Genomic DNA, 21,351 nt, shown 5'->3' on the forward strand with positions numbered 1-21,351 from the left:
CCAATAATTGTTTCACACCTATATTTAATAAAGATATTTTTTGGATAAACCTGTGATGTGTTTGCAATTGTTTGATATCCATGAGGACAGAGTAGTTTTGTGATTTTTTTAAACAAAAGATCAAAAGGTTAAACAATAAAGACAACACACAACCTTTTCACAGCCTTCTTTGCTCATATTTACCAAGGGTGCCAATATTAATGGAGGGCACTATAACTGCAATAAATGTGGCTTTACTGAGGTACTGAGCTTCACATATGAACAGAGAGTTATCATTGTGTTTTTTTTAAATATACTATATATTCATGAAGTCATGGTAAATGTGTATGATGTCTAATAATCTAACCCTTTTATTTATTACAGTATTTGGTGAAATGAACTTGACTGGTTTATATCTGTGTGAAGCTGCTTCATTCACAATAATATTATATTCTCTTTTACTTATTTCATTATTCATTACAAGTCATCTGGACCTCCCATAGAAGTTTGTGTGACAGAAGACAAGACAGCACTCACACTCCGCCCACCTAGTTAACTTCATATCATCTCCCCACACACGCAGTAGTTTAGACATTGTCTAGACTGCACACGTGGGTCTGCGCTACAGCTCCATTTCACACACACACACACTCACACACACACACACACAAGTTTTTATCACATATTACTTCTCCCTGCTGATCCAGATCCCCAATAATCACACTACACACACCAGATAAGTTTAAAACAGAACATCTTTATTTACGTATCTGTATATTTGTATAGTCTGTCTTTGTTTGTGCTGTAGATTGTCCGCGTCCGTCTTCCGGGTCCAGTCCGCCGAGACTACAGCAAGAGGGAGGAGATAAACTCCTGTCCTATTTCTGCACCAGTGTTTATGTGTCTAGGGGAAAAGGGGGACTTTTATTGAAATGAACATGAGGAAGGTGGTTAATATGTGTGTATGTTCACATTATGAGCATATTATACGTTTATTATGATGTATACTTATTTTTATGTGTGAGATTGTTGTATTCATAATAATAATAATAAACTTTATTTTATAGAGTGCCTTTAAAACCAGCTTCTCAAAGCGCTGTACACAAAATAAGCAGTACACAGAAAAATGTAAAAAATGATAAAACTTAAGAATAACAACAACAACAATAATAATAGTAATAATAATAAAAGCAGACATCAGCAGTCTAACGCACGTTTAAAAAGTAAGTCTTAAGTTGAGCTTTAAAGATGCCAAAGGTCTGAGCGTCCCTAAGTTCGAGAGGAAGAGAGTTCCAAAGGGAAGGAGCATAGACAGAAAAAGCCCTGTCACCCATAGATTTTAAGCAGGTTTTTGGAAGAGTTAACTGATTACACTGTGAGGAGCGCAGTCTGTGATTTGGGGTGTAAGGAATTAATAAAGCAGACAAGTAAAGAGATTAGAGGACATGGAGTTTTTCATGCAGGAAATATACGATAAAAGAAATATTCATGTGTCTTGCCTGCACAACCCTCACCGCTAACAAGCTAATTAGTGGGGTAGATCTGTGAAAACATTGTTTTTACGTGTAGTTTTAGGTTTTGTAAAATGTTGTGTTTTTTTTTAACCCATTAAATTTTTGTGGGGAAAAAATGTGTTCTTGAAATCTAATATACTAAAATTTTATTTTGTATCTTTTATCTTATTATATATATTTTTTTCCTAGAGTGAAGACTGATTTTTATGTTAGATGTACATTTTGTTAATGAAGGTGAATAGAGATAAAATAAATTCAGCAACACTTGAGGGCAGTGTAGTATGTGACTAATAAATTGTAAATTAAGTAACACTCCCAGTCTACTACCAAATGTTCATGGAGTTAGTTGCCTTTCTGCCAGTCTCAGAGCACACGTGTCCTCTTGTTTTGTTCTTTAGTGTGACATGTGGCTGGGTTCAGACTACAAGACATGTTGCTTATTACCATTTGATGAAGACAATTACATGTGGACTGAGTCCATCCAAAATTATATTCACATATTCCATCTAAATTATATTCCCAATGACACTGTTGTACATGCATTCAATTTTCTTTCTTGAGGTGGAGACCCTAAGTGTACATTCAAAAGCAACAAAAGAGATAAAACAAGCAGAAATGTGATCTTATTTATTTATTTATTTATTTATTTATTTAATCACACCTGCAAGGGCAACTCGGTTCAAATGTTTAAAAGCAAAGAGCATATTAGGAGCACACTTTATTACATTAATGAATCACATATGACTGAGATAAATTCACAAATAGCTTACATAGCCTTAATACAGTGGGGAAAAAGAAAGTAGTCTAGTCATGCAGTTTGTCACAGAAACAGTGCAGAAAAATCATGAAATCATGAAAAATGTTAAAGAAAGGTAAGGCAATATTAGCTATGCCAGCATCTCCAATTCCATGCAAGTCTCATGGTTACTTTGACCGAACCTTTGTGCATTAACAATCAACATTTTTTTCCAATTAGATAAGTTTGATCTAAAGAAGGGCTTGCATTGACGTTAACAGCCAGTAGGTGGCGAAATGAGCCATAGAGGTGGAACTAGACTACATCCATAGATTACTAGACTAGATCAAGAGAGGTGGAGCTAGACGTCCAGCTCCATCTATTTGGCTCTGCAGTGAGCAGTAGTGATGGGAAGTTCGGACCATTTTACTGACTCGGATCTTTGAATCTCCTTCAGCAAAATGAACAAATCTTTTTTCAAGTCATTTCTTTCATTTCAGCAGAATATAATTAAAATGTTACATGTTAAATTCACCAACACATCTAGTACTTGCACAAACGATCACATTTGGAATAAAAAATAAAATATAGGCTATTGCAGCCAAGGCCATATTATGAGAAACAGAAATGATTAATTAATAGCTTAGCATTAGGTCTTCAGGCTATACAGTCTGTTAGTTCACCTCACCTCCCGATCCGAGTCGTTCTTTCTTTTGTCGCGTCGCATTTCTCACGTCTGTTCCCCGGAAAAAGAAATGATTAGTTCAGCTCTCGAGTCTTCGGGTCAGAGTCGTTCGTTCATCACGTTACAGCTCCATGGGCTGAATGCAGTGTTCTCTGTTGCACGGGGAGCTGCTGTTATATAAAAGCTAGATGATGAAAAATAATGTGAAAACCTGAGACTCAGACAGATGCTTCAGCTTCTATCACTCTGTACGGTCTGTTGTCCTCGTCAGGGTCAGCTGTAAAATACACAATCATGAACACTTCAAATCAGCCTCTTATTAAATGTTAGGGTTTAATTTTATGGCTAATGAAGAACACTGTGAGGTCTTACTTCGAGCTCTGTAACACTTCACTGCCAGAATGATGGTCACCAGCACATACGGAGAGGCCGCTACTGCACTGCTGAGGAGCTTCAGTACCGACAGTGGAGCTTTTCCATCTGATAGAACAGGAGGGCAAAATACCATGGATAATAAAATAATTATATAATCATAATAATATCTGTCAAAATATTTTATGGTATTTATCAAAGTAATTTAGTTTTTGTGAGAGTAGATTTAATGTGAAGTACATTGTTCTCTTATTCAAGAAAAAGTGTGAAGACAAAATGAACTGCATTATGTTTGACTGTTATTTAAAACATCCTTCAATTGAAAATATTTGAACCAGCGGAATGCATTTTATTATTTTATTTAACACTTAATGCAGTAATAATAATCTTGGTTTAAATTAGATATTTTGCCATTAGTATTATTTATTATTGGATAAACCTGGGACATTTTCATGTTCAGCATTTTGCAGCACATTGAGTCAGCAAATAAATAAAAATCACATCGTTAGTCTTCATCGACTGCATTTCACATCATCATCTCAAAGTCCAACATCTTTACTGCGTATCACACTTTGTATGCATATTGTGCAGCTCTATGACTATAATTATGAACAAAATAAATGGTTAATAATTGAACAAACACACTGAACTTTAAAAGGTTTTTCATTTTTTCAAAATGTACTTTATGAGTGGTGCATAAATACACACTCTTAATGAATTCATCTTCATAAGTGTGTTCACTATTATGAATGTTGAACACAGTGAATGTACAACTACACCATTAATCATTACTAGACACAGGATAAGTACCGAAATGTTTTTTTTTCCGGATCTGTGACATTTTAAAGAAATCTTGTGAACTTAATCCACACTGCATGTAGTGATGTGATGCTGAAGTTAATAAATATTGGTGTGAGGAAGAGATTAACACACACACACACACACACACACACACACACACACACACACACACCTGACACAGTGAGTGTAACAGTGTTGCTGGTCTCTGAGGTCTGAGGGTCGCTTCTTCTCTGTCCGCTGCAGGTGTATTTAGCGCTGAGAGACTCTACAGCAGTGAATGAATATTGCCTACTCTTAGTGTAGAACAATATTTGGACACCATCTTTATACCAGTTGTACATCCACTCAGTGTCTGCATGTCCTCGTATTTCACATGTGAAAGTGACTTCCTGTCCACTGAATATCTGTCCATCAGGCTGCAGAGTCAGAACGGCTTTTGGTCTCTCTGTACAGTTACAACAAATACATCAAATCAGTCAAACACACCCTTCTCTGACCATCTGATATTTAATCAGTGTGTTTTGTAATGATTATGTGTATCAGTGCATGTTACAGGAGTGTAAGATCAGACATGTACCTATCACTGAGAGAGTCACTTCATTACTCCATGCCGCTGACCGTCCATCAATAGACCCGTAACATCTGTATTTGTGACTCTGACCTACTTTTATAGTGTAGTAATTTTCAGCAGATCTGTGAACATTAACATCATCTTTGTACCAGTGGTACGGTCCATTTCCTCCTGAAATCCTACATGTGAGTGTAACCGTCTCTCCTCTGAATATTTGTGGTAAATTCGGCTCCACAGACAGAACTGGTTTAATCTCTGGTGAAAAAGTCAAAAAGCAAACACACACTGTCAATGTAAATAACTTAAATTCTGCATGACAATGTACAAACCATCTTCTCCACCTTAATACAAATCCAACATGTACACAACATAGGCAATAAAATATGTATAAATCACCTTGAGCTTGTCCGACTCGGATAAGTGAAATAAGCACTAAAAAGGGAAGAGGAACAGAGAATATGATGTAACGCTGACTTGTTTCTTTTCTTTAAGAAGACAAATGAGAACAATGACATATACTGCAACAAAATAATCTATATTTAGTTTCACTTCAGCTATAAGAAATGCAATATATCGACCTGTTTCAATAATGAATGGAGTTTAGAAAAAGCTATTTTCACTCAGGTCACTATGCTGCTCATTACTGTCTCATGTTTAATCTGATCCACATCTGCTAATCTGAAGCTGGATTACACACTTCTTTCTCTGTGTCTCACATGAGAAAGGTGCTCCTGTGCACTAAAGCTGTGGTGTAATACATACAGCCTGCAGTATGTGTCATATATGAGGAAAAACCAAATCTCAGTAGCACATACAGGATAATGAACACATTCAGGTTAGGATGTTCAGGGTCACGGGGAAAAGTGGAGCCTATCCCAGGGAGCATCTGGCACAAGGCGGGGTACACTCTGGACAGGGTGCCAGTCTAGTACGATCTGTACAACTCAAAACTAAAACAGGATTACTGGACCTAACTGTGATTAAAATCTGCCTGTTTATAGAAGACACTGAGGACTGATCCCTAAAGTAGATATACACACATACATATTCCGGCTCCTTTGGTAATTTAAGGGATTGTAGTTGCACACCAACAATTATGGGGTCAGTGTGTAGGAACCATTGTATATACAAGTGCAGCTAAAAATTTTGAATATTGTGGAAAAGTTCTTTTTTTTCCCCTTAATTTAATCCCAAAAGTGGTACTTTCATATTTTCTAGATTCATTACACATAAAGTGAAATATTTCAAGCCTTTTTTCTTTTAATCTCAATGATTACGGCTTACAGAAATCAAAAATCCAGTATCTCAGAATATTAGAATAAAGAATTTATAATATAGTAATGTCGACCTTGTGAAAAGTATGTTAATTTATGCACTCAATACTCGGTCAGGGCTTTAATCCTTTAGCAAGAATTACTGCATCAATGTGGCTTGGCATGGAGGCAATCAGCCTGAGGCACTGCTGAGGTGTTCTGGAAGCCCAGGTTACTTTGATAGCGGCTACTAGTAACAGTTACTAGTAGTTCTGGCACTGTGGGCAGGTGCCAAGTCCTGCTGGAAAAAGAAACTCAGCATCTCCATGAAGTTCATCAGCAGATGGAAGCATGAAGTTCTCTAAAATCTCCTGGTAGAAGCTGCATTGACTCTCGACTTGAGAAAACACAGTGGACCAACACCAGCAGATGACATGGCACCCCAAATCATCACTGACTGTGCAAATTTCACACTGGACTTTACACTGGACACAGTGGCCTCTCCACTCTTCCTCCAGACTCTGGGACCTTGATTTCCAAATGAAATGCAAAATTTACTTTCATCTTCCCATGATTGTGGATGTGTGTACTGAACCAGACTGAGAGATTAAAGGCTCAGGAAACTTTTGCAGGTGTTTTGAGTTAATTATCTGATTATAGCTATTCTCAGGTCGACATTTCTGCATTATAAATTATTTTTCTAATTTTGAGATTTTTGATTTCCATGAGCTGTAAACCAAAATCATTGAAAAAAAAGGGCTTGAAATATGTCACTTTATGTGTAATGAATCCAGAATATTCATGTTAAATGTATGGCAAAAAATGGAAAAAAAATATTTTTCCACATTATTACATATTTTTTTTTTTTTTTTTTTACATGCACCTGTAAGTGTATGCGTAATGCATGTATTTTGAGGCTATCACCACTGGGGGGCAGTATATGCATGGAAAGGGGTAAAATCAGGTGATTATATTATATCAGGTATACCCAGCTAACAATTTTTGGTTCCCAGAACATATATTTTTAAGGTTTGTTTTTGTTAGCCATTAAAGTTTTCTTTATGGAAATAGAAAGATGTTTATAGGTTTGCAGAACGTTCCCCTAATGTTCTCTTAATGCTCCCATGATGTTTTCTTAATGTCCCCATAATTTCATGAATGAGAATTGAAAACTACTCAAAGTGAATGAGTAAACTTTCATAATCTGTTTGTACAAACCTTGCTGATGGACCTACTTGATATGAATCACAATTCCCACCTCAGTGGTACAGGTAGTAAAACTTGAGGTAAAGTTCTCCAGTTCTTCAGCTCAACGTTCTCAGCTCAGCTAGTAGCCTATTTTTTTTAACAGACGCTGTAGTAATTTACCTGTCAATGTAAGACTTGTTCTGATAAAAGTTGGATTTATCATAAAACTTGCCTTAGGTTTTATCATTGTTTGCAGGACTACCAGACCATAAAATATAAAACCATTTGGCTCTCTAACACGAGACTAGGCTAGTTTGGTGTCAAGCTAAGCTAACTAAGCTATCATTGTATGGGTTTAGCTGCTACAGAGCCATGCAGAGTACATTATATGTCCTTGTGTTCTGCTCATATCATATTCACGTAAACTGGAACTCATATAGACATTTACACGTCAGAGGATGTTAGTGTTTCAGTTTCAGCGACTTTACTGGTTAAAAATGAATAAAAATCAGTGTATATCCATTTTTCCCCTCACACTGACTGTGTGAGATGGTGTTTGGCAGATTTGAGATCTGTCAGCAAATAAGACACAAGTATTTCCACATATTTTCCTGTAAACCTTGTCTGATTGGTCTCACCTCCATTTACTGAAGATAAAATTACAACACTTCAGTATTTTACTGATGTTCAGTTACATGTTGACAAACTGCTCACTAGGTGAATTATTCAGTACTGAATTATTTGGGGCTAAAGAAAAAATCTTTGGGACTATAGCCCCGAATGCCCAGGCCAGGTACTCTTTCTTGTGGGTGGGTCAGTCGGGTGGTGGCGAGGGCGTTGGGGCGCTCATCGGCGCCTCCAAGCTGGTGTCGCCCTAAGGACCGCCTGGTTCACCTATGTCTAGAAACGGCCCTGTCGCATACCATGACAGTACGTACTGCATTAGATTCAGTACCTACAGCTCGTTGATACAGTGTGTACTGATCAGTATATGTGTGTAGTACGAATACAACCTGGACATACTACATCCGACATGTTGGTGCAGACAGCTCTTCCGTGCCAGTTCCGTTACATTATGGGATATTGCAGTATCCACAGTGTCCACTGGATCCATACTGCAGAATCAGAAGGTCATCCGGGTATTTCTCGCCTACTGTTTTATGAATACTGAGAATTCTGACATGCTACTACTCTGGTGTACTGCTTTTCACCTACTGTGTAGTAGGGTAGTAGGGATATTCAGCCTATGGTAGTACACCAAAAATAATACCACTGGACACTGTGCTATCCCATAATGCAGTGGTTCTCAACCAGGGGCTCCACTGGGGAGGCGTGAAAAAAACACAGACAGGGTATCAATTGTGTACTCTGTGTATTTTATTGCTTTTCAAATATATTGTGCATAAATGAAAAACTCAGTGTTTTCTCTCCCTCTGTATTTTCTTTTTTCTGGGGAGAGGTGGAGTTTAGCTGCCTTTTATCTAGCTGTCACTGCAGACCAGTGTTGCCAACTTATCGACTTTTCAGACCCCTATATATATGATATATAGATATGGGATTCTTGGGGGGGAGGCTTTAGTTACAAAAGGTTGAGAACCTCTGCCATAATGCAACAAGACTGGTGTGGAAGAGCTGTCAGAATCGGCGCCAAGTAGTATGCCCCGTTTGTATTCATGCTTATCACTTACTACTGATCAGTACTGTACTGTATCAATGACCCAGCAGTAGGTACTGAATCGAATGTAGCAGGTGCTGAATCTAATCCAATAGGTACTGAAATTAATGCAGTAGGTATTGAATCTAATGCAGCAGGTACTGAATCTAATGCAGTAGACCTGTCACAGTATGCCTTTTTGGATGCAGCCGCAGTTCTTACCACACAAACACGCTCACACACAACTTATCAACACTATCTTTTATTTATTTATTTAAAAGTAACAACATAACACTCTGATCATGTATTCTTCCTTTCATACCTTATAAGAATCAGAAACGGCAGACACAGTATGTCACTGTTATCCATCTATGGTTATTGTTAGGGTTAGTGTTAAGGTTAGAACATCCAGTACGTAGTATATCTAATCTAATGCCATTACACTACAGGATGCAGTGAGGACACACCCAATTAACAGCAATCCACATAAACTAGGCTGAAAATAAAAAATATTTAGTCCCCTCCTACACCATTGGAACAGCAGGCCAAGTTAGTGTTATTGCTGCAGACTGAAGACATTTGGGTTTGAGATCAAAAGATGAAAAGGAGAAGAGAGGTTAGAATTTCAGCTTCTGTTTCCTGGTATTTATATGTAGACGTGTTAAACAACATAGAACATAGCACATTTCTTTCAGACCACCCAGTTGGTAGATACTAGGAAATAAAAGCTGAAATCCTAAACTCTTTTGATCGCAAAACCAAATGTCTTTGGTGTACAGCAGAAACAAATGAATAGGCCTTGCCGTTCCAATAGTTTCAGAGGGGACTGTACTGTACACTCCCACTGATATCATTATTAATGTAACTAATTAATACTATTCTCTATATAAATGTAATCCTTACCTTAACCTCAGTAACCAAACAATAATAAAAATTCTCACAAGGGCTCAACTCAAATGAACTAACTCACACAACTGATATGGATGTACACTGATCCAACAATCATATCAGAGAATCATACGAAAATGTTCTAATCACATATTACCCTCATCACACAGGACATTAGACTTCATCTGAACATATTGTTTTAAGCCACCACTCACTCTAATGAAGACACAAAGAAAACATTTACTCACAGATCATCACACGGAGTGGATGGAGCTCCATCTTGTCACACTGATGAAGGACTGACTGATCAGTAGACTGTGTTAAAGCCACTACACTTCCTGTGTTCTTACCCACAGAGAGAAAGAGAGAAAGTCTTCCGTTCTGGTCAAAGTTGATGTGCTCTTTTCATGTGAACCCAGAAATTATAACAACAATTTGCAGAACATAACTTTATTCAACTTCTGAACTTGTACAGTTCCTGTGCTTCTTCACTCAGGTTCATGAGTGATCTCAACAAGGCATCCAGTGGACCTTTCTGGAAAGCTTTCTATCTTGTTTGATTGAGTAAGCAAGCTAACTCTTTTAAAAGAATGAGGTCTTTCCTACATCAAGAAACTTTTCTATTCTGTCAGATTTACTTCACGTTTTGGGTTTGATGCATTCCATAAAGATCAGAAAAGTTCACTGGACATGATGTCAGAACCTGCTATGAAGCTGGGAGGCAGGGCTTCTGCTAGTCACAAAATGGGGTTCTTAAATGTACAACCTAGATGTGATCAGTGAAAGGGATTCTAAGACTTAATTTTTCCAATAAATCTGTACGTATTTTCATCCATTATATTTGGTTAATAATAATAATAATAATAATAATAATAATAATAATAATAATTCCTTAGATCAATATAGTGCTTTTCTAGGCACTCCAAGCACTTTACATTGAATGGGGGGGGGGGGGTCTTCTCAACCACCACCAGTGTGTATGATGCTCCAGAGCACCCACTACACACCATCCATTGGTGAGAGGAGAGGAGAGTGATGTAGCCAATTCAGAGATGGAGATTATTAGGGGGCCATGATAGATAAGGGCCAATGAGGGAATTTCACCAGGACACCAGGGTTACACCCCTACTCCTTACAAGAAGTGTCCTGGGATTTTTAATGACCATAGTGAACCAGGACCTTGAGCTCACTGAGTGCTGTTAGTGTTTACCACAGAAACTAGAATGAGAACATGCAGGTGTGGCTGTTTTAATTTTGGCATTACTGAGAATGTGAATGACCACATTTCCTCGTGTCTCACACAGCTCAACTAGAATATAAACCAAACCACAATAATGTTTCATGTCTTAACTGCTAATCATTTAAAATGTGTAATCATTAAAATCATTTAATATCACATATTTGCTGACGAACAAATAAGAACAAATAAACTCTTTGTGTAATAATGTCAATTAATCACAACATTCATTACTAGATATGAATGGTTATTTTTAATGTAAATCAGATCTGAAATGACTGACGTGAGATAATATGTGGATGTGTACAGTTTTCAGATAAGACTACATAATGAATCAGGAAGGTGAGCTGTGAACATAAACTGTGTAGGGGAAGTGCACATCTTCAGGGTATACAGGTGAGATTATCCACAGCAGCAGGAAGTGAGTCATAATGCAGAAAGCTGAAGCAGCAGGAGGAGCAGAGCAATCGTATAACATCAACAGCAGTCAGGCAGGTCTGAGCGTGAGAGGAGCCACCGCAGTAGGTGTGTTAGGATCAGGTACTGGTATCATATCAGGCAAAAGGAGTGCATTTACAGCTCAACAGACAGAGAGAACAGATTATTATGTATGACGGGAGCATACAGCGGTTTTTATGTAATTAAAACCATCATATTTTTCTCTAGCAGTAAGTTAATGATGTGCTGACACTGTGCATTCAGGGAGAGTTGTACGAGATTAAGACTATAAAGATTTGCAATGTTTTTGCGTTTTACAGCTCTTGTGAAACTGAGAAGTTGGAATTTGGTTTGTTTACAGGTCTTAAACTGCATCACTGCTGCCATTTACAGGAACTTTAACATTCATAGATTAGAGTCTGCACATCTGAGCTGTGTGCTACCTCCCTTTACCAAGATAACAGCTCTGAGTCTTAATGAGTCACATATACATTACAGCACAGTGAAAATATTTTTTTCCCCACACATCCCAGCATGTTAGGAAGCTGGGATCAGACATGATACAGCAGAGAGGGTTAAGGGCCTTGCTCAAGGGGCCAACAGTGACAGCTTGTCAGGCTTGAACCCTTGAACTTCCAATCAGTAACCCAGAGCCTTAAACATCAAGCCACCTCTGCTCCTGCTCTTATAATGCCTGATGAGTTTGGAGTATACATGGAAAGGGATCTGAGACCATTCCTCCATACAGAATCTCTCCAGATCCTTCAAACGCTGGTGGACGCTCCTCTTCAGTTCACCCCACAGGTTTATTTTTTGATGTATGTTTTGGATCACTGTCCTGCTGGAAGATCCAACCACGGCCCATTTTAAGCTTTCTGGCAGAGGCAGTCAGGTTTTCATTCAATATCACACAGGCAGTAGTTTAGTCATTCTCTAGATCAGCGTTTCCCAGCTTTTTTCAGTCAAGGCACTCTTTGAATATTTTTAAAAATTTGTGGCACCCTACACAAACACTAATGCTAGACAGCGTTAAGCCTGGTTTATACTCGATGCGTCCGCAACAGCGCGAAGCAAAAATTATGTTGTTAGGGAGTGTGTGGTCAAGCATGTTGAGTTTGAGGTTTGCACGGCATTTTTTGTAACTTGCCGGATCTGCCGAAAGGTACAATCGTACAGGCTTGTCTATGATCCATCAATGTGGGACCACAGAGAGAGCCAGATGGCAAAAAATTAATGGAAAGGTTTTTAAAAATAGTGATTTCTATTTGCTTTGTACATACTGTTGAAAGAATAAAGCCAAAGCTGAAAGTTTTTTTGGGATTGTACCATGTTTTCATTCATCAGTATCTTCACAAATAAACACAGTCACTACACCTTCAGACACAGTGATTAAACCTCATTCTTTTGTCTTTATACACAGAGACCTTTACACTGATGGGTGAACCTACAGAGTGATCATTCTGTAATAACAGGAATAACTTTCTTTTGTCTCTATTAGGGATGTCACAAGAACCGATACTTTGGTACCGAGTCGGTACCAACATTGTTAAAACGTGATGGTACTTGTTTTTCTGAAGTAGCATCGGTACTGTTGTTAATGAAAGTACTGAGGCTGTAATTCTTCCGGAACTGAAGGGGGCAGCAAATACGCGCAAGTGTTTTAGTCGGTCCACAAGTGGTGAAGAAGAAGAACACCTACAAGCACACAGGAAAAACTACAGAAAACGGTGACAATTTTATCTCTGCCCCGACTCGTTGAGAGGAAAAGAGAGGAAAGGTAGCGTCGGTTGCCACTGTGCAACCGATGCTATCGTTCATTTCAAACAAAGTGAGGAAACACCTGGAATTTGGCGAAGCACCTGAAAGACGGTCCTATATTATGTTTGTTTGAGGCAGCTGGCATTGTGCCGTGAAACCAGCTAACGTTATGCTCCATGTAATGTTAGCGATAGCCAGTTATTTGTTAACGATGCTAACGCGTTGCAGTGTTATAAACTACCTCCTAATGGGCCTCCATGCATCGCCATTCAGCCCGTGTCCTGTCAGCTAAATGTAGCCTAATGTCAAAAATGGCGCCGACTTCCTACAAAGCATATATATATATATATATATATATATATATATAAGGGTATCACATGAATTGTAATGGGACAGAGCATAAACAAAGTCAAAACAGGCATAAGGTCATACACAGGCGAAATGCACTTGTCTCTGCACACAACACAAATGGCAATGATCTGCCCTGGGATGAAGACTGACGGGGCTTAAGTACACTTCCGGAAGCGTGCCGACAACCAATCCCATCGCACCAGGCTAGAGCAGGCGGGAACAAGACGTGATCGTCCAGTAGCAAGCTGGAACGTGACGCATGCAGTAGGCGGGGTCTAGAGAAGAGGGAGGAGACAAAAGAAAACCCAGCCCACCACCGACACACAAATGGCACATAAGCAAACAGAAATATATTGAATAACGTAACCCCCCCCGCCTTAAGAGTGAACGTCAGATTCACAACTGTCATTAAGATAACACCGAGATAGTGAGTCAGCGACAACATTTTCAGACCCTTTCTTATGCTGAATGATTATGTTAAAACCTTGGACAATCAAGGACCACCGCATGAGCCGTTGGTTGCTGTTTGACATACGGTGTAAAAACACTAGAGGGTTGTGATCTGTAAAAACAGTAACAGGGTCAGGGCTAGAACCAATATATACTTCAAAGTGCTGGAGCACAAGCAAAAGGGCAAGGGCCTCCTTCTCAATAGTGCTGTAGTTCAACTGATGATGGTTAAACTTGTGAGAAAAGAAGCTAACTGGGTGATCTATGCCCTGAGCATCTTCCTGAATCAAGACAGCACCGGCACCCGTACCACTGGCGTCTACTTCAAGTTTGAAGGGCTGCACAAAAGACGGAGCAGAAAGAGCAGGTGCACTACACAACAACATCTTAACAGACTCAAAAGCAGACTCACAGCAGACTCACAGCTAGAAGAGATTTGTGAGAGGGAACACAACATCTGAAAAATTCTTACAAAAACTCCTATAGTACCCAGCCATCCCAAGAAACCGTCGAAGTTCTCTTTTTGTCTTAGTTGCAGGAAAAGTGGCAATGGACTTAACTTTAGCATCCAGTGGGCGAACAGTACCATGTCCAACTTGTTTACCGAGGTAGGTTACAGTGGCATGACCAAACTCACATTTTGTGAGATTAAGAGTAAGAGAGGCTGTCTGGAGACGAGCAAACACACGGGCTAACACCGAAATATGACTATCCCGGGTGTCTGTAAAAACGACCACATTGTCGAGGTAGCTTCACAGTTCTCTACATCTCCCAATACCTGTGCCATTAGCCGCTGAAATGTAGCTGGAGCATTTTTCAGACCAAAAGCCATTACCGTATACTGGAGGAACCTATCTGGTGTAGCGAAAGCAGAAACCTCAGATGCATGTGGGGTGAGTGGAACTTGCCAGTAACCCTTTAGAAGGTCCAGTTTTGTGACAAACTTTGCTTTTCCGATTCGGTCAACACAATCTTCCATTCTTGGGAGGGGAAAGGAGTCCGCTTTAGTTAAAGCATTGACTTTTCTATAATCGGTGCAGAACCTATAGGTTTTGTCAGGCTTTTGAACTAGCAGGCAGGGCGAGCACCAGGGACTACAGCTAGGCACAGCAAGACCATTTTCAAGCAAGTAGTTTGTTTCTTCTATCATAATTGCACGTTTTGTGGGATTAACCCTATAAGCATTTTGTTTAACTGGCGCATTATCACCAACATCACTGTCATGTCTGAGGACAGTAGTACGAGAAGGGGTATCAGAAAACAGTGATGGGTATTGGTGTAAAAGACTTATTAAATCACCCTGGGCTGGCTCTGACAAGTGCACAAGTTTAGACTGGATATTTTCCAGCCATTCAGAGTTTGGCAACTGAGCACAGGGAAAACAAGCCCTACCTAAACTGAGACCATCCACCTCAGGAGAATACTCAGAAGGTGGCACGCTCATAGAGGCAGCAGCTGTGACAACCGGAACTGAAGAGCCAACATCCATGGTAGCACGAGAGATATAAGGCTTTAGCATATTCACATGGCACACACGAGACTTTCGTTTCCGGTCAGGGGTTTTCACAACATAGTCTGTATCACTCAAGTTAGACTCAATAACATAAGGACCTGAGAACCTAGCCTGGAGAGCAGAGCCAGGTAATGGCAGTAAAACCAAAACTTTGTCACCTGCTTGGAATGTACAAACGACAGCCTTTTTGTCAAAACGAGCCTTCATACAGGCCTGAGAGGATGTCAGAGAACTTTTGGCTAACTCAAAAGCAGTATGTAGGCGCTCACGAAAGGAACTAACATAATCAAGGACATTCCTAGTTGGGGTTTTCACCAGATTTGGAGACAGGAACTCTTCCTGTAAAACCTTTAAAGGTCCTTGAACAGAGTGCCCAAAAACTAACTCAGCAGGACTGAAACCAAGTGACTCTTGTACAACATCACGGATAGCAAATAATAACAGGGGAATCCCTTCATCCCACTCTTTTCCCTGACCTAAACAGTAGGTCCTAAGCATAGACTTCAACGTTTGGCGGAAGTGTTCTAATGCACCCCGGGACTCTGGGTGATAAGCACTTGAGACCTGATGACGCACGTTCAGTTGTGTCATAACCTTCCTGAACAGAGCAGACATAAAATTTGAACCCTGGTCTGACTGGATGTATTTTGGCAAACCAAAGTGGTACAAAACTTAACAAGACCTCTGATGACAGTACGTGACTTTGTGCTACGCAGGGGTATTGCTTCAGGGAACCTAGTAGCAGCACACATCAAAGTTAGTAGATATGAATTACCAGACTTGGTTTGAGGAAGGGGACCTACACAATCTATTAAAATTCTTTCAAAAGGTTCTCCCATAAGAGGTATTGGTTGAAGTGGAGCAGGGAGAACGACCTGATTTGGTTTCCCTGCAACTTGACACACATGACAGGAGCGGCAATACCTGGCAACCTCTGACCTCATAGCAGGCCAAAAAAAATGCTTTAACACACGGTCATATGTCTTCCTCACACCAAGTTGACCAGCGAGATCATGATCATGGGCAATACTCAACACCTGGGTTCGGTATGGTTTTGGAAGCACAACATGAAAAACTGACCTCCAATCATACTCAGAGTTCGGGGTACCCACTTACGCAGTAATACATCCCCATCAAAGAAATACGCTGTAGAACAATAAGGTAACTGTGCCTTATCTACAGCAGCAGCAATACAGTGAGAGAGCGAACTATCCGTTTTCTGGGCAGCCACAAGCTGTTCTCGACCAACACCCCATTTACCACACTCTTCTTCCAATACTGAAGAAGTTTTTGATTCAGTAAGAACCCCAGGACTAGAACACAAATCTTGGTTTTCAAACAAGGAGTCATCACTACACATAAAAGAGTCTGAAATATCGACAGCGCCTTTCATTTTACGATCTTGGGCACGTGTCACGACACAGGAACTGAAGACAGAGGGAAACTCACGTAAAAGCTCATCACTCTCCTGCAACACAGGAGCGTCTGTTACCACAGGTAAATGGAAAACCTTTCCACCGGTTAAATCGTTACCCAAAATAAACGAAACTCCCTTAACTGGCAACTGAGGTCGAACTGCAACCTTAACGAAGCCAGACACAACCTCAGAACGAAGATAAACCATATGCAATGGGGCCTTCACTACACCAAGTTCAATACCCTGAACAAGAATATCTGCACCACAGCTAGAGTACTCAGACAAAGGAAGAACGCCTTCCAGCATAAAGGATTGAGCTGCTCCCGTATCTCTCAGAATACGCAGTGTTTTACCGTCCGAATCGGTATCAGAGAGTGAAACTACACCATCCAGAATAAAAGGTTCGATGCAGAATCAACTGAAAAAAATGAATGCAAACTGTCACAGTGTTGTCCCTGTACATGCACTAACCCCACAATCTTAGGACTGTTTTGTGCTTTCCGTCGATTTTTGCGCATTAAAACGGGACGAGCAGCAATGAGGTGACCAGATTCGCGACAGTAACAACATTCATGGGACTCACTAGCACTTTTAGGTGCGCTCACAGGAGTTTTGGAGCAGTAGCTGCGATCAGAAATATCACGCCGCGGGGGGGGGGGAGAGAGAAAGTTTTATGCGTGAGAACAAACTCATCAGCCAAAACGGCAGCATTGGCGAGCGAAGAGACTTTTTGCTCATTCAAATAAACGACAATTTTATCCAAAATACAAGTCTTAAATTCTTCAAGCAGGATCAATTCTTTTAACTGATCTAAACTAACAACCTTATTTGCAACGTACCACTTATCAAATAACGCAGACTTGTCACGCACGAACTCAACATATGTTTGGCTGGCGGTTTTGGCATGCTTTCGAAATTTCTGCCGATAAGCTTCGGGGACAAGTTCATATGCTCGTAACACAGCTGATTTAATTGTTTCATAATCCAAACTTTGTTCCAACGTTAGAGCAGAACATACCTCTTGGGCTTTTCCCACAAACTTGCACTGTAGCAATAAAGCCAGATATTTCTAGGCCACTGCAGAGTGGCAGCAATGCGCTCAAACACAGGGAAATAGGTGTCCACCTCACTTTCCCTAAACATAGGAACTAACGCAATGTGTTTACTAACATCAAAACCAGCAGGACTTACAGACGAGGTGCCACGCTCTTGCACAGGCGATGACTGATGAACAGGTACAGGAAGCACAGGTGCAGGAGACACAGATGCAGGAGACGCAAGTGAACCGGGAGCTGGCCTGTTTCACAGCGCCAACTCTAACTCCAACTCCTTCAGCTTTATCTCCTTCTTAGTTTCCAGCGCCAGTGTTTGGAACTGCAGTAGCTGAGCTTGATACTGCTGCCGACTCAACTCAAGGTCAAGTCTCTTTAGCTGCAGCGCGAGCATGGGTTCCTCTAATGGAGAGTCTACTACCACGGGATCTATGCGTGTCGGTTCCTCGGGCTTGACTCCCACCTCCGCTGCAGCCAGATCCTCGGAACCACTGACCGGAGATGCAACACCCGCCTCGGTAGGCTCAAGCATGACTTGCTGTTTCACCAGCTCCTCGTATAGCAGCCTTTTGATGTCTCGTTTAGTGGCGCTCCGTGCAACCGATATGCCGTAAAAGTCCGCACGCAGCAACGGATCATCCTTACGGTATCGCTCAAACTGCTCTAACGTGGGACAAATGGTAAACTGATCCAAGTTAAATTTAGTAGCCATCTCTTCTAACCTTAACACACACACCCCCAACTACAAAGACAAAACCGCCAGACAAACGTGCTGAAAGAGAAACAGGACGAAACAAGAAACAGGACGAAACGAGGGAAAGCACAATTCAGGTATGCCAAGATACACACCGGACAAGCACAAGATGAGCCCCCAATTCTGTTAGATCAGATAAGCACAGGATGAGCCCCCAATTCTGTTACGAACCTGGTCTAGGTCGGGCCGCAACATACAAGGAAAAAAATAAATAAAAGAAAATGTGTTGGCGAGACCAAGATGGCACTTGTGCAGAAATATATTGAATAATGTAGCACTAATGTTCATGTTCATGGTTTTAATAAATCTTTTTGGCCTGCCACCGTATCAGTGAATTTAAACTAATGCTTGCATTCAGTGTATAAGGTGTGTGTGTGTGTGTGTGTGTGTGTGTGTGTGTGCACGCACGTTTAGGAGTGCACCTTAGCACTTGATATTAGCACTTAGCACTGTTTTATTAGTCATTGTCAGAAAGTGTTTGATAACTAAAACCTCTCTCTCTCTCTTTGCCGGTATTAGCCAGAGAAGGATGTCCTCCAGTAGTTTTTAATTTTATTTTTAATTGTTTATTTATTTATTTATTTATTTAATACCACAGCGTGGTATCGACTTTGGTATCGAGTATTGTGTACTTTTGGTGGTATCGGTACCGACTACTAGATTTTTGGTATCGTGACATCCCTAGTCTCTATAAATAAAGAGACATTTACACTGATGGGTGAACATAATAATCACCTGATTTTGTAAATATGAGAAATTACATTTGCAGGAAGCTCCCACTTTTTGCTGATATCTACAGTAATTGCTAACATTTACAAAATAATACAATACATAATAAGTCTATTTAATGAAAGTAAAGGTCCATGTTTAATAAAAATCTTAATGAAATGAATTTTTAAAAATTACGTTGTTCAATTTAGTTTTATACATGTTCTCATATTTATAGCTATATTTTTTGTTGTAATGTGATAAGTGATAATCTCGAGGTTTACTGGGTTTTATATGATTCTTGTATGATTCTTTGCTCTTTTTTCACACTGTGGGTTTTAGTGAAGTTTACTGAAAACAAACATCAACAACACAAACAACAATTCCTCCTCAGCATTCAGCAACTCCACGCGAGATGCCATGTTTGTAAGCGTTGCTATGGTTGTTCCGACAAGCTACTTCTTTAAAGGGGCGGCTGTGGCTCAGTTGGTAGAGCGGGTTGTCCACTACTCGTAGGGTTGGCGGTTTGATTCCCGGCCCACTTGGGCAAGACACTGAACCCCAAGTTGCTCCCGATGGCAAGTTAGCGCCTTGCACGGCAGCTCTGCTACCGTGTGTGTGTGAATGAGACATAGTGTAAAGCGCTTTGGATAAAAGCACTATATAAGTGCGCCATTTACTTCTTCTCTCAGCTACTTCCTGTTGGTTTATAGGACGATTACTCAGAGTCGCCCCCTTTCGTTTAAAAGAATATTACAACAGCGAGCGCGTAGTATAGTCAATCAAGTATATAATCAAGTATAAACGCCTCGTGCGTTTGGGGATTTGCGCGCGCAGTCAGTGGAGGCTCGCGCTGCGGAGTCAGGCGGAAATATAAACAAGGCTTTAGCTCCATGAGGATGAAGTTGATGGTCCAGAAGCATCTGGAGCTTTTCTTTTAAGAAATCTGTCCATATTCTTTTGCACTACACACGCATCGTCACACGCTAATTATTAGGATATAAAAACACATAGACTGATGTTGACGTGCTGCTGACAGGTCAGAGAGGGAGGGAATTATTATTGTTTATATATCATTTTTTATTATTATTGTTATGCATGTGTGTCTGTCATTATTTCTGTGTCTGTGTTATTATTTCAGACATCAGATATTGATCATATATCGGCTATTAAATATTTTATAGCTACACAATTTAGCATTTTAGAAATGTTTGAAGGATTTCTACACGGCACCCTGCTCTCATCAGATGGTACACCAGTTGGGAAACACTGAAACAGACTGCACACGTGGGTCTGCGCTACAGCTCCATTTCACACACACACACACACACACACACACAGGTTTTTATCACATATTACTTCTCCCTGCTGATCCACATCCCCAATAATCACACTTCACACACCAGATAAGTTTAAAACAGAACATCTTTATTTACGTATCTGTATATTTGTATAGTCTGTCTTTGTTTGTGCTGTAGATTGTCCGCGTCCGTCTTCCGGGTCCAGTCCGCCGAGACTACAGCAAGAGGGAGGAGATAAACTCCGGTCCTATTTCTGCACCAGTGTTTATGTGTCTGGGGGAAAAGGGGGACTTTTATTGAAATGTACATAAGGAAGGTGGTTAATATGTGTGTATGTTCGTATTATGATCATATTATATGTTTATATGTATATGTTTATGATGATGTATACTTATCTTTATGTGTGAGGTTGTTGTGTTCATACTTACCTGATATTTATTCTTTATAACGGTTCATGCCGAATGGGCGGGGCTTCAGCTTTATAAGCAGGCCGCTACCCTACACGCGGGGGCTGATGGAAAGTCCGATTCATTTCCGCGAACCGGTTCTTTCCGACGGTTTGTTTCAATGAACCGGTTCATCGGTTCCTTTAACGTCATCAAGCAATGGCGTAGTGCATGTGTCAGTGTCATGTTGTATCAATGAAACCTTCAAATAAAGTCATTTGTGTGAACGCATATTGCTGATTATTGCCTTTTATTCACCTAAGTTAATGGTGTTTGTGGTCATTA

General features: G+C 40.2%; 1 protein-coding gene across 1 annotated transcript; it reads right to left on the reverse strand.

The window, feature by feature from the left end:
* Positions 1-2,398: 2,398 nt before the first annotated feature.
* Positions 2,399-9,925, reverse strand: LOC128610351 (Fc receptor-like protein 5). Its single transcript, XM_053629610.1, has 6 exons — positions 9,890-9,925; positions 5,055-5,090; positions 4,665-4,913; positions 4,260-4,532; positions 3,287-3,394; positions 2,399-3,191 (listed from the first exon to the last, which is right to left on the reverse strand). Exons 1-6 carry the CDS (start codon positions 9,918-9,920, stop codon positions 3,133-3,135), a joined length of 756 nt encoding a protein of 251 aa, XP_053485585.1. The 5' UTR covers positions 9,921-9,925; the 3' UTR covers positions 2,399-3,132.
* Between the last annotated feature and the right edge of the window lie 11,426 nt (positions 9,926-21,351).

The sequence above is a fragment of the Ictalurus furcatus genome, chromosome 7 (assembly GCF_023375685.1).
Source record: "Ictalurus furcatus strain D&B chromosome 7, Billie_1.0, whole genome shotgun sequence".
Lineage (NCBI taxonomy): Eukaryota > Metazoa > Chordata > Actinopteri > Siluriformes > Ictaluridae > Ictalurus > Ictalurus furcatus.